Source organism: Plectrocnemia conspersa, unplaced genomic scaffold (genome assembly GCF_051122295.1).
Source record: "Plectrocnemia conspersa isolate PC_06_02 unplaced genomic scaffold, ASM5112229v1 ptg000001l, whole genome shotgun sequence".
Classification (NCBI taxonomy): Eukaryota; Metazoa; Arthropoda; class Insecta; order Trichoptera; family Polycentropodidae; genus Plectrocnemia; species Plectrocnemia conspersa.
This window is the reverse complement of record NW_028277165.1, coordinates 23,438,007-23,452,230: the sequence shown is the minus strand read 5'-3', so window position 1 is coordinate 23,452,230 and position 14,224 is coordinate 23,438,007. Positions and strand designations below refer to the sequence as shown.

Below are 14,224 nucleotides of genomic sequence, written 5' to 3'. Positions count from 1 at the left end.
GGATTCTTCGAACAACAGTCCTCAAAAATCCTCAAACAAACTACTTTTTGGGACGGTCTCTAGTTCAGATGTGTGCAATTTATTTGACTATTTGTACAAAGTTATGCAAATATATGTTTTAAGAAATGTAAATAAACTACAGCAAGGAATACTTGTCATTTTGCTAAGCTCAGCGTTAAAATTATATTATACATATATAATAAATATACTTTTATAAAATTAAATATTGTTATATATTTTTAAACAAAGCACTAGCTAATCAGTCATGATTTACGCTACTGTGAACATGAATACAGGCACATTACCTGGTGGCGCAGACCCTCAGCAACGCAGTTTGAGAAAGGCTTCACTCCGTGGATGCAGCTCTGAAGTCTCTAGTCTCTGTGGAGCACCGTCCAACGTCGAAAAATTGCCGTTAGGACATATGCGGGTGGATTCTTCGAACAACGGGGATGAGCGGCTAAATTTAAAATTTTAGCGAATAGCGGCTCGTGGCTGTGAATAGCCAAAGCCAAAACCTCGGCGTCATTAGACCCTAGACTAAATAATTCGCTTCCTATTCTGATTGACAAATCAAAGTTCGTGATTCAAAACCATTGATATCCTTTCAGAAACGTATGACTAACCGATATTTCTCTCTATAATGTCGCACAGTAAACAAGTCTGTACGAGAAGATCCAGGCTTGTTGACTCGCAAGCTTTCTGCTGCTATAGCGATACCAAAATCAACTTTGCGTCGAATTTTGCAACTGGACTTGAAACTACACAAATATAAAATGTGCAACGTGCTATATATCCAATGTGACTAAGCCGGTGGTAAAGGAAATGTTTTCTAGTAAACTGATATTGGGTAGATGTGCTGTCCCATGCCACTCCCTCCACAGCTCTCTTGATTTTTTTATGGGGCTATCTCAAAAGTCATATTTACTTGAATTAAACAGCAACCTAGATGCCAGATTCGAGGATTGCCAGCCGCGAAATGATGAATTGTTTCTAAGCCATGATTTTCCGAATTTAATTTTTAAAAGTGCAAAAAAATATGGCCCACCCTATGCAAGGGATATACAAAGATAGTAAAAATGGCAGTGTGTTTATAATAGCTTTGTCAATTTCTGTTTCTGAAAAATAGAATATTCTTCAGATAATTTTACGGGGGTTTCTAATCCCCGAACATTAGTCACAATATAAAGGTCACCATCACGATCACTTGAACAACAAAAAAATAAATCACTCACATTAGATTATCATCAATCCGTTACGAAAAATTAGACTAAATATTACAGAAGAGAAATATTGTTAATAGGGTTCTCAATCGAATATTTTATTATTCAAATTATTTGTACAATTTTCAACTATATGAATATTTGAATAATTGATCAAATATTCGAGTATACTATCTCGAATCTTAGAATGAAACAATGCGTATACATGAGCATTACAGGTAGTCGTTTTTTTGTGCGCTCCAAAATTAATGATATTTTGCTTCGAAAAGCGAAACAATGAGACGCGTCTTCTTAATAATAAAAATGCTTTTACGCCTTTGAAAAATATTTATGATTAGTATGTTTATCGGTGGTATCTACTATGACCGAAATATATAGAATTTTTTTGTTGATCAAAACAAAATTTTAAAAAGCCCACCCTTTATTATCGTTTAACGCTTATCTCAAAAATAGGTGTGCGTCGCGAAATTTTTGTATTTGTTGATTCAAGACGCAAATATTTTATTTCAATCCATAGTCACTGAAGAACTTATTACTTATTCACAGATTTTTTAATGATTTCTGTAACTCTGTGCGCGTTTGATGTGAAAAAAAGGATGCGTAAGACTTCAAGGCTCACCAAATTCATTGAGGTTCAATGTTAAAATATCAATAAAAGTATCGTAAGTCAATCACAAAATAAAATGCTTTTTTTTGCACTCTGTAATGTAAATGAAAAATCTACACCTTCGTATTATAAATAATACATATCACAAAATAAAGTAAAAATTATATAAATAAAATAAAAAAACTTTTACACTTTATCGCAAATATCATATGTACATTTACACCCTCATCGAGCTTTTGTCCATTTATATTTTTATCCATATATCTTTTAGAGCTGGAGGCGGATTACGTTTTTCAATTAGCTTATAATATTACATTAAAACACATATAGCACTTAATGTGCGATGCACACAAATTTTCATTTAAAACGTCCCTTTTTCCAATGGTTTTCCACGCATGTCAGAAAAGTTTCGCGGGTATGAGGTTTGATTTTCCGAGCAGCTCGCGCAAACCTTTTTGTCCGAGCATTGTGAATGAAATCTTGTTGTTACTATTACACAATATAGTAACTGGTTTTCAAACTTCTGCTTGACCCCGGGTTATTTATTAATTGAGATGAAATGAAAATTTTAAACAGTGACTACTCGACGGATGTTTGCATAGCGGCTGTAAACAACAAAACAAAATATAGCTGTACCGAATAATTTCACCGGAAACTTTGAAATCTGAATATTCAACAATATTTTAGATTAGATTAATCAAAATAAAATATGATAACACCCACACCTCACTTTATATGGCACAAGCTTTATCACCCAGATTCGCCTACAATTTAACATTTATATTTCACTGAGATATACACACTCATAAGTTCGTCATACTCATCCATAAGGAGGCAACCATAATAATTACATTTTAAAACATTTATTAATTTAAAACACGTCCGCTCGCCTTTAAATTCACTCGCGGCTGATTTAATTTACTTCTAATATGTTTTATATTTCGTTATACAATTATTGATAACGCAATTCCTTGATTATTCAGGAACTCGATATCGCACTATTATCAAATATAGATTGCTAAATTATACAGTTAAGAATATATATTAAAAAAATAGTATACGAAAATGTTTTCGCTTTCACGTTATATTATCTTCAATTTCAAGAAACCGCAAATTATTTCATTAATCAATTATTGAAGCGAGAATGGCCTTGTTTGTATATAAATAGCAAGGTTTTCAAATTATGAAGATAAATTGCTATGACGGTCGTATTAATTAAGTTATTGTATTAATCTAAATGTCTTATTATACTGATTGAATATCTTATTGTACCAAGTTAATTGTTATAGTGTTATATTAATGAATACATATTATATTATAAAAAAATATTAATATAAATAAAATAAATATACAGAACATAATTTGTATATATCGTAACGGATGGAACCTTGGTCGGAAATTGTCGGAAAATCGAGTTGGTTAACATCGATTTTCATTGCTCATGAAAGAATAATGAGAAAGTTTTAACTTTAGCCTTAGCCATGTATTACTTTACTAAAAAATAATCAGAAATTATTGCCTTATGACTACATTAAACGAATAAAAATATCCCAAAATATATAAAACAGTCTTTATGATTTTTAGATGATTTCTAAATAAGACATCAAAAAATATTTTAATACAAATAAATATTTTGGATAGAACTCGTAAATAAATTAACTTCAGTATTTTTTTATAAGATTTTTCACATGATAATTGCGTTAATTTTATGACTAAAAATAGTTTACTTAGTTCCAGTGTACATATGTCACATGTCTAATAAATCATTAACCGTTGCTTCCAAATTGAAGTGTGGTCAATGTAGCAAAACATCGTGATAAAACTACTTATTACTAAATGACATTCGATAATATGTATCTTACTATACTGTGATGAACTAAGATACAATTTAAAACAATTATTTTAACACAAATAAAAATATATGCCTATAAGTTAGAATTTTATTTTCATTTCTCCCTCAAGCGAATTGAACACAATAATAAATTAGGATTTTTTTATAATAATAATTTAGGAAAATTGTATTCAATTTACATTCATGAGTAAAAATACAAAAATTTCATTGTGCGGCAAATTTTACATATTTTATAACTAAATATTCATACAAACTTTGCGCCCAAATGCATTTCTACACTTTATGCAATTAGAAATTTTTATTTCTGGTAAATATCAGTTTACGTGTAAAATATAGTAAATTTTCACGATTCGTGGATTATAGTATCTTGGCATTAGCTTTATTTACATATTTAATTAATGTTTGTGAGGGTCCAACCAACTGCAACATTAACTGTAAGGTTACTCAAACGAAAGTTTCAAACTTGTGTAGAGGTAATAAACAACTCGTTTTGACAAAATATCAATCAATATATTAAATAACTCAATTCTAAACATTTGGTAATAATTGGAGTATTTCAGGGACTATCTGGGCTTGCGCAGCTCTCTTTTACTACTCGCAAGTACCGGAAATACTACCCTTTTATGCATAAAAAATGCGCAATAGACAAATTCTGCCCAAAAACCCTTATAACGACGATCTTTGAAAGTTTCATTTTAATGCATAAACATATTTAGTTAGTAGAATCAACATGCGACGCAATTGGCCCACTAACATCCTCATATGTGATTCGCCAGAACTATCTCGAATCAATAGTATAAAAGATGTGATACTTTGTCATACCGGCAGATGACCAGATAATTTGAAATGATCTGAGTCGAGCCCAAACATCATTGAATCATCCAGAGGACGTCACGGTGACAATCTCAGCTTCTAAAAAATAGAACTAATAATAAAAATAAACTATTTCCAATTATTCTGGTGTCTTTTTGGCTGCAAAGTCACAACCATTCGAACTCAAAATCCAAAGTTAAAAACCTGCATCTGCAATTACTTGTAATTAAATTGCTTCGCCGTATCGTTTTAAGATGAAGGATAAATTTTCCTTTTATAATAAAACAATTCTCAAATATATTCATAATACAAAAAAAAGTTTTTTACGTAGCTTGCAAAAACTAAAATATACCTTCGCATACATAAATCTACCTGATTATTGCAAACGATGCCGGAATGAATTTAAGATACTGAAAATCGATAAAACTTCAATCCACAAAAGTTTTTACTTACGTTATGTAAAGATTATTCTTTAAAAGTTATACACTGCACAACTTCAAATTAAATTTTTCATAAAAAATACATTGTGCTCAGAAGTAAGTAAAGTTGACAGGTCTGACGTTTATTTTAAATATTTTATATAATTCGTATTTATTATGCCAATTTTTATAATAACAGCGACACTCCTAATTTTCTTTATAATATTATTTATATTTATCATTTAATAAACTAAATATTTTAAGGAGTAAAGTTAATATAAAAATTTAATTCAAATTAGATTTAATGCATTATATTTTAATTAAGTGCTAAATTGTCCCTGTGAATTCACCGTTATTTTAGTCAGCGATTATTAATATGAACATACCCAAACAAAAAAATAAACTATATTGCTGTGAAAAAAATATGATCTCTCTCTCTCTCTCTCTGAAAATATACATTATTCATCAAATGACAGATGTACCTAAAACATTTCAAATAAAGCTGTAAATAAAATACTCAATTTAAGCCTTCAAGTTTTCATTAAACCTAATTTCCAAACCATTTATTCTGTTCAAAACTTTGCTAAGCAAATTATAATAATGAAAAATATATTTTAGCTGATTTATTATTACAACAAAAAAATCCTAGTACTAATACTGTATCACTGAAATGGTAGATGCTCATCTTGCTGCCACCGTATTATATAATATATAGCTATATATATAGAACAGGAAGCACAAAATGTGGATATCCGTTCTTCATAAACACGGTTAATATTTTCCTGAATAGAATCTTCCACATATTTTCATAAGAGTTTGTTTAATAATCCAAGCAACACTGTCAATTTTTATTTTAGCAAATATCTTAAAAATGTAAATAAATAGATTAGCTCCAGACATTCTTTTAGTGATTTCGATTTAAATCCTTGCCTATTCATCAAACGTGATAATTCATATTTAATTAATCATACCGAAAAAAAAATATAATTAACCACTCCCAACTCTTTACCATTATTTTTGATTAATGAAACAAATGCGTTCCAATATACAGGAAGCAATAGCTATAGATCACTAATATCTACTTTATAGCTGTAATCTTAATTCTCGTGACTGGTTAAATTTCAAAACTCAAATAAAATATTCACCGTTGAACCTCTTAAAATTACATAAAACCAGAGTTAAACCGACTAATGATGACCATAGAGAAACAACTTGCAGCCCTGATAGCGATAACTTAAGATAAATAAATACTTTTATCGGACTCAATTGTAAAATATTAATATGGTAGATGTATGATGATTTTAATTTAAAAGACAAAAATTGTTTTTCAGTTTTTATTAATCATAAAAAAGGATCAATAATTTATGACGTCGGCGCAGCCTCCTTCTTCTCCAAGGACCTAATGATGTCAGAATCTCCCGGGTCCGTGATTGACATTGTGCACACACGGTAATATTTACCACAAGCAGTGCCTAACTCAATATTATTTCCGGTGTAATGGTGAACACCGGTTCTGGCGAGCATGGCATAATACTCGATCTCAGATTTTCTGCAATAAAAACAGCAATTACTATAAATGCACAAAAGCTATATTCATTTATTTCACAATATCATCGAGTAAAATCAATTACCCTTTGATGAAGTACCAATACATGAAGCATTTGAGTCCGTCTACATCGACCACTCCATAGATTTCCCATAATTTGATCAATTTATAATAACACGCGTGATCATCAAACGAGTATTTTAATTACACGATTGGTGATAATGCGCGATTCAAATAAAGAAACCATACTTCTTAGTCCTACGACTCCATATGCTTTCATATACGTAACAATTTCAGTGGGAAAGTCTACTTCTTAGTAGTCTCACCTTAGCGGGGGGGTGTTATTTGCGATGATGACGAGCTTGGTCTTTCCTTGACGAAGCATCTTCAAGGTCTGTTTGTAGCCGAGGAAGTACTTGCCGGACTTGATGACCATGGCAAGTCTGGAGTTGATGGACTCCTTATCCTTTTTCTGCAATGTGCAAAATCAATCCATTAAATGTCATTCTCATAAAAAGTTAGGTTAGGTACACGTGTCTCGTGAAAAAACTCGCCTCTTTTTTTGGGGCCACCATTTTGAGTTTAGTTGTCTGACTGAGCTCTGGAATTAAAAATAATGATATGTTGATTGAATTTGAATAGAATTTACGGATAAACAAGAAGAGCCGACGCCAACGTACCACAGTTAGCCGAACCGAAGGTGGAAAGGAGGAATGACGCCGAACGCACAGTGTTGCTAGAATTTAAAACGAAAAAATTATTATTAATTTTAATTAATATTATTTACAATGCATTCCACGCCTAATTATGCGTATTATTCACGAACGTTTCTACTTTTTAATATTAATAATAATAATATATTATTAAGCATATTAAATTGAGCCATTGCTGTTGCAATCAATATCTAGATTTTTTATCTTATATTTCTTTAATATGCACTTCTGGTACTAGCGCCTCTTTACGATATTGATTACCATATTAATGAGCATTTATATGGTAATTTATACCGTTTCCGGTTATTATGTATTGTAAAATTTATTTAAACGCATATTATACATTCTTTATGTGGTGTGTACTTAAAAATTACATATTTCCTTGTGGAAAAACGAGAAATTGCGAATGAAAAAAGTGATTCACAAACTGTAACTTGCAATAGTTATATTAATCCGCCTATATGGCTCACTACATCACTCATAGAATATTTTTGTTCAGATAAATAGTTTTATTATGCCAAGGCGGCATCCATAAATTATGTCACAGATTTGAGTGAAATTGTGACAGTGCGAAACAAACAGGAGTCTATCTCAATGACATCTTGTAACATAGGGGGGAGGGGTAACAAAATTACTAAATACCTGTGACATCATTTATGGAAGCCGCCTAATGAAAGATTCATTGCAACTGTAAAAGTTACATGTATTATGGGGCATGCATTTTTATAGGCAAATTCAAAGAGGGGGAAATGACCTAACTGCCTCCTCTTAATGACGTCCCTGAGTATAAGACAAAATAATTTGACATTGCTTTGTAAAATGCTAGTGTAAAAATATTTTATTTTTTGTCAGTTTTGGATTAATTTAGTATAATAAAAAAAAAACAATATTCTTTATGCTCACTTAGTTAAGTGCTTTGCCTTTGACGTTAACATATTTTAGGTTAAACATTTTCGCCGCGATAGTCTCTCCAAAATGAACCTCTCCAAGCTGATATCGGCTTCAAAGTTCGTCGTTCAGGCTCCGACTACAATTTTAAGTGTATTTGGGGTAAATTTTTCTATAAACGTTTAATATTATGGCACTGCTTCTCTTTTAATGAAAATATTTTAGTCCCAACAAGTGAGAAACAAAGTATTCGATTGGAGGACGATCAAGGACGTGAAGAGACGCAGAATGAACGTCGAATACTTCAACGATCGCTTAAGAGTCAATTCGCTGAGGAGAAACAACATCCTGCCGATAGAGTTGCGGGAAATTGCCGATAAAGAGATTCACGCGTTCCCTTTGAACTCTACGCGCTACCGAATCAATTCTAGATGCGTTATCACATCCAGGTACTAGTATACTTAGTAAATTGATGTAGGTTTTCTTTTTATGATTAAAATTAAATTGTTTTTTAGACCCAGAGGTATCGTCTATCCATGGAGGATGAGTCGAATTATTTGGAGACATTTGGTAGACTATAATAAAATGAGTGGAATACAAAGAGCAATGTGGTAAATTTAATTTGATATATATGTAGTATGTATTAAACGTAATCGTTTATTTAATAAATAAAAAATCTTTAATCTACTTTGTAATTATTATAATCGACATTTAGAATATAATTTCCCTTTAGCTTATAATTAAGATTTGAATTGTTGAATTTCTAAATACCGAGTTCAATGTTGCAATCAAATTAATTTTTACTTCATTAAAAAACGAAAATCTCGAGCTCATCTTATTTACTTTTTTCCATTAATGAAAACGTCATTTTTGTCTAAATCAGTTCAAAAGAATCTTTATAAAACAGTAGTGAACATGTAATAAAATTAATCCCTCACTCAACTTCAAGCAATTTTTTTCTATTTTTTTGCCTATTTCCATCACTAGATAGTTTTACGTTATTTTTTAGATTATAGAATTATAATATTAGTGGTTACGTCGGATTATGGTGTATTTCAATATATAAATGAAGATATAAAATTATTATGAAGCAGATTACTACACCAGTAACAAACTTATATCATTAGTTATTAAAACTTGAAATAATAAATAATCAGTAGTGTTTTTTAAACGTGGAAACCATTTTTTTCTTCAACGGTGAAAAATGCTTTCATCAAAAGTGGAACTGGCCCTTTTTATTATGATATGAGTTAATTATTCCGTCCAATTATAGATAGACGAGTGGCTCAGTTGATGAAACCAACAATCTCTTTAGCTATCGAGTAGTATTCAAATTAATATATGTAATCCGTACTTGTACTAATTGCTCTGCATATATGATTTTGCAAAATTCTTTCCCCGATTGATTCTCGTAACCATAGATCATATTTTTCAACAAAAAGACTAAATTCTAATAAAATCTGTTTCCAGTTGATTTGGGCGTGACCACACAAAGTCAAATTCTGTTTAGCTAGGAGTCTTTCTAAATTATTTGTTCTTAAGATTTATTTTATTTAACTTAAAATAATAAAAGATTAATTTCATAAAAAAGTAATTATAAAAGTAATAAAAACAGGTCATTTAGGCAAGACAACCGAAAAAATTGTTTGAAGTTACGCAAGAGATTAATTTTATTACATATTTAAGACGATCCTTTCGAATGAATCTCATAAAAAATGAGACTTTCAATTATGGAAAAATGTAATCAAGACACGCTCAATGTTGTCATCAAAATATTTAATACATCATAATGCATTTTGGGCACATATTTGGGAATGAGTGAATAACAATGCACAAATCGGAGGGTAAAAATTTAACACGCATTGAATCTGTACACAGAATTAATTTTTTTGATCACATCCGAAATTTGCTATTTATTTTCATAAAGGCCGCCACCAAAGTCCTAATTTTTAGTTATTATTATCGACATCAAAATGTCGACAAAGGCTGTTTTGAAAAATTCAACGATCCCAGTGTTTTTTATAATATAATATTAAAAATAAATTTTGTCCGGAATTATCAAGCAATAACCATCTTAGCTTAATATATTGGTGACATATTTAGCTAAAGGGTTGAATAATCGACAAAACATAGAAAATCGTGCACACTATTCAATGTTATATATTGTATTAACGTTTCTCTCACCCTCGAGGCTCGACTATCTGTATAGACTTGTCCGGCTCTAACATAATATCTTTTGGATAAAAAATCTGTTTGTTAGTTTAGTGTTGAAAAAACAAAATTGTTTTATTCGATTTAATATTTCCTTAATGAAACTTGTCACTAAAGGAAACGTGACACAATTCAGCACAGTAAAATGAGAATTATTTCAATATATTTATTTGGTGAATATACCAAATGGTGATCCGCTTGGATCTTTAATCGGTTTGCAACTGATCAGCTTACAGTTCGCCGGAATACTACACAACATGCAGTGTATGGGAGCTGAGGAAAATCTCTTATGTCTAGGCCTCATATTAACCGCTCAGAAAGAAATAGAATAAAATCGTTGAAAATATGTTCAGACAAATAAATTACTTCAGTAATATAAATAAAAGTCATTTATCAGTTTTTTTTCTTATTTAATGTACATTAGAACTGTACAAAGTATAAAACCGGCGATCAATCATGAGGAATTTAATCGAAGAGACCTGAAAATAACAAAAATAATTAATAACATATTTTTTCACAAATGAAGTTAATTGATATATTTACCGAAGCCCATATCTTCATCGGACTCTTCCGGCTCTTCTTCCTTCTTTTTCTCTTCTTTAGCGGCTGCGGCTGGCGCAGCAGCTGCAGCTGCTGGTGCAGCCGTAGCAGCCGCCGCCGGTCCAGAGCCTACTCCCGAACCGATGTTGGTGATCAGGTCCTTGACATTGACACCTTCCAGAGCCTTTGCGAAGAGACCTGGCCAGTATGGTTCTACGGTTACATTTGCCGCCTTCAAAATGGTGGCAATTTTTTCACCCTGTAAACAATGATAATAATAATGTTATAAAATAATTTGTATCAAAGTTCACCTAAAATATACTATTGCGCATTCTGCCAACAAACGTCATCTTATTTTGAGGTTATGAATACACGATATAAAAGTTGCATTATTCCACCGAAATCATCAATATGAATCATCATATACGTTCATCGAATATCATTGAAGTGATTCGTGATCAAACCCGTCGTTGATGATGACCGGGAAGCCAGATTATGTCGGATTCGGCGAGTGTGAATACAACTCTTAGGAATGTAAAAGTTGGTAAAATAATTTCGCGAGTAAAACTAACCGTGACGGCGACATCATCATCGACAAGGATGAGCGCGGAGTAGACGCAAGCGAGTTCAGCGGCGGTCGACATAGCGTGCAAGTTGCCGGGAGGCCTTAGCTGCTGGAGAACAAGCACGCGGCGGAAAGACCGAACGGTAGAGACAGGGAGGCCAACGTAGCGCTATTACCAGGCTTGCCACTCGAAATAAAAATGCAACTTAATGTTTCATGATATTTTGTAAAATAAATATCGGCTATTTAAATTAATAAACACTTAAAATTATGAAATTATTGTTAATAAAGCTAAATAAGAAATATTTATTTGTAATAATTTTATATTTTTTCGTATAGATAGAAAAATAAAAAAAATCCAACTGAAAAAAAACGAGCGATAGCTAGTATGATAAATACATCATAAAATAAAATATAATAAATTATTAAAACTAAGATTAATAAACAATACTAATTAAATGTATGTAGTAGAAAGTAGATGATCCAATTCGAGCTTCCTATATTGCCAGCACTGTAAATCAGCTGTCAATAATCCCGCGTGTTCAAAGTGTCAAATTCTAGTTTGCAACAACACATTTACTAAATGAGTCGCTTAACCACCACTCAACGCGATAAAATTATTTTACAGAAATAATAATTCTGTACGACTTGTGTATCGAAATTTACAGGAAGATTGTGATCAGTTTCATTTTTCTACTGAGCGAACAATTCGTAATGTAGTGAAAAAATTGAAGAAACTGAATGCATTGGAGATAGAGTAAGGCCCGCAAGCTTTTGTACTTTTCTTATGGTTCTCTTTGGCCTATTTTGCATCTAGACTTGCACCACCTACACCCGTATACAATTTAGTTATCACAAGAACTGAAGCCCAGAGAGCATGGATAGCAAAGAATTTACACATATTGTGTGTTCTAACACATGCAACAGAAAGCTTTCAAAGAAAATGCTATTCTCTTATGAGACGCATTTCCACCTCTGGATGGAATTGCCGCATATGGGGCAAGAAAAATCCTCATGTGATTCACAAGAGACCATTACATGCCTTACATGCCCAAAAAGTGACTTACAGAGGCCCAACTAGAATAAATCTCAACAAGAACTTAGGGACGGTGATTGTGACAATTATACACAGATTGAGCCACTGCAGTAGTATTTTATTGATGATACGACTTTTTTACATTGTTTTTAAGTACGGGGCGCGCGTCAGAATCGCCTGAAGATTGCTAGTCGAGAGAATTACTGTCACGCAGTGCTACTCAAGTGCCGACCAGTTTTGCCCATAATAAATCTAAATCAGCCCCCACAAGAATATATTTAAAAAAAAACTAAAACCGACCTCAAATAACGAAACTGAACTAAATTAGTTGTTTGCAATGTATGTACTAATGTATTTAAGGTATAAGTTCCTTTTGCTTTTTTTTATTCAAATATGAAATAATAGGAACGAAACATTGCCTTAAAAAGTATTTTAACAAACAACAAACGTTCATTTCATTCTATGTACAGAACACGTTGATCGGCTAGAATTAAAAGTGTAAAACCATTTGCGTTAAGTCTTCCTTCAATAAAGAAGGCAATTAACATGGTACTAGAATTAAATTTAACTGTAGAGACTTGAACCGATTTGAATAGTATAAATACATACATAGTCTTTTAAGTGCCTTGTTCAAAAATTTCGTTTAAAATTCTTTTAAACATTAAATTACTGAAGCGCAATTTTACAAGCTCGAAATACCACAATTGATGAAGCAATAACAAATCTTTTTAGTGTTTCAAGAGACTTGGAAAAAATATTCTTATTTTGGAGGTTATATTTAGCGAATGTAAATTAGTAGCGGTAAATTTTGATATTCGATCTGAATTTTCAGTCTGACGAAAAATAAAGAAGCCAAGAAATAACGAAGAATTAACTACAACACCAGCTGAATTGTATAAATTTAATGTTTTCATAGATTGTTTTATCGGTAATTTGACAACTAGATTTGATGCAGCAAAATAAATAAATAATACACTCAGCTTCGTGTGGTAATTTTGTGACTAGAATAACGACGAGTTTCAGCAAAGTACAAAAAACTACGAAACAAGTTTGACGACGGGAGGTGACGGGTGCCAATTTAAAACTAGCAAAAAATATTGAATATTAAAAAGTAATAGAAGATAAGGCTCCTTTATAATTTATTAAGAAAACAGCAGCTCATCGGTTTTATTTGTTTATTATTATGCCGTATTTTTAATAGAAAAAATAATTGTAATTGATTTATGTTTTATATTTGTAATGATTATTGAACATTTTTACTTTTTGATAATTGTGTTTGGCGACAGGATGTGACGGGTAGTAATAAAGATACATATTGAGCAGCTGCGGCAGTATTTTTTTGAAAATTTATGTAATTACATGTTAGAATATATGAGTGTGAGTGGAGGGCGCGCAAAGCCCGTACCGGCCGTGCGAGCTCGCCGAAGCAACACCACCTAGATACAGAAAGGTGTTGGCCGAAGTCTTCAAGAGAATGTGCTTACGTCATGCCAGTGTTATCAGAGTGCCGCCAAGTTTTGGCCATAATAAACCTTAATATAAATATATATAAATGGCCGCCCTACATATTTTTAATTAATTTTTATTTTTAATTTCTGCTGTAAACTAATATTTGTTATAATTTTACACTTTTTATATGTAATATCTGTATTTAATTTTTTATGTAATTTATTGTATTTTTCTATTTTGTATTATTATTAAATATTTTTAGTATTCAATGACTGTGTTTAATTCCTTTATATATATATTTGATTCTGCTTACAGTTAATATTTGTCGTAAACATACACTTTTTTTTATATATGAAGTCTAT

At 31.4% G+C, this 14,224-nt stretch overlaps 3 protein-coding genes across 3 annotated transcripts; 1 reads left to right on the top strand and 2 right to left on the bottom strand.

Annotated features, from left to right (window-relative positions):
- Positions 1–6,234: 6,234 nt before the first annotated feature.
- Positions 6,235–7,168, bottom strand: RpL30 (ribosomal protein L30). Its single transcript, XM_088189185.1, has 4 exons — positions 7,141–7,168; positions 7,015–7,061; positions 6,787–6,932; positions 6,235–6,463 (listed from the first exon to the last, which is right to left on the bottom strand). The coding sequence occupies exons 2-4, from the start codon at positions 7,033–7,035 to the stop codon at positions 6,277–6,279; spliced, it is 354 nt and encodes a 117-aa protein (XP_088045311.1). The 5' UTR covers positions 7,036–7,061; positions 7,141–7,168; the 3' UTR covers positions 6,235–6,276.
- An 894-nt stretch (positions 7,169–8,062) lies between these two features.
- On the top strand, positions 8,063–8,748 carry mRpS14 (mitochondrial ribosomal protein S14). The gene is made up of 3 exons (XM_088183111.1): positions 8,063–8,223; positions 8,287–8,510; positions 8,577–8,748. The coding sequence occupies exons 1-3, from the start codon at positions 8,149–8,151 to the stop codon at positions 8,674–8,676; spliced, it is 399 nt and encodes a 132-aa protein (XP_088039237.1). The 5' UTR covers positions 8,063–8,148; the 3' UTR covers positions 8,677–8,748.
- A 1,913-nt stretch (positions 8,749–10,661) lies between these two features.
- RpLP1 (Ribosomal protein LP1) lies at positions 10,662–11,526 on the bottom strand. The gene is made up of 3 exons (XM_088187487.1): positions 11,385–11,526; positions 10,816–11,071; positions 10,662–10,751 (listed from the first exon to the last, which is right to left on the bottom strand). The coding sequence occupies exons 1-3, from the start codon at positions 11,454–11,456 to the stop codon at positions 10,738–10,740; spliced, it is 342 nt and encodes a 113-aa protein (XP_088043613.1). The 5' UTR covers positions 11,457–11,526; the 3' UTR covers positions 10,662–10,737.
- Positions 11,527–14,224: the final 2,698 nt, after the last annotated feature.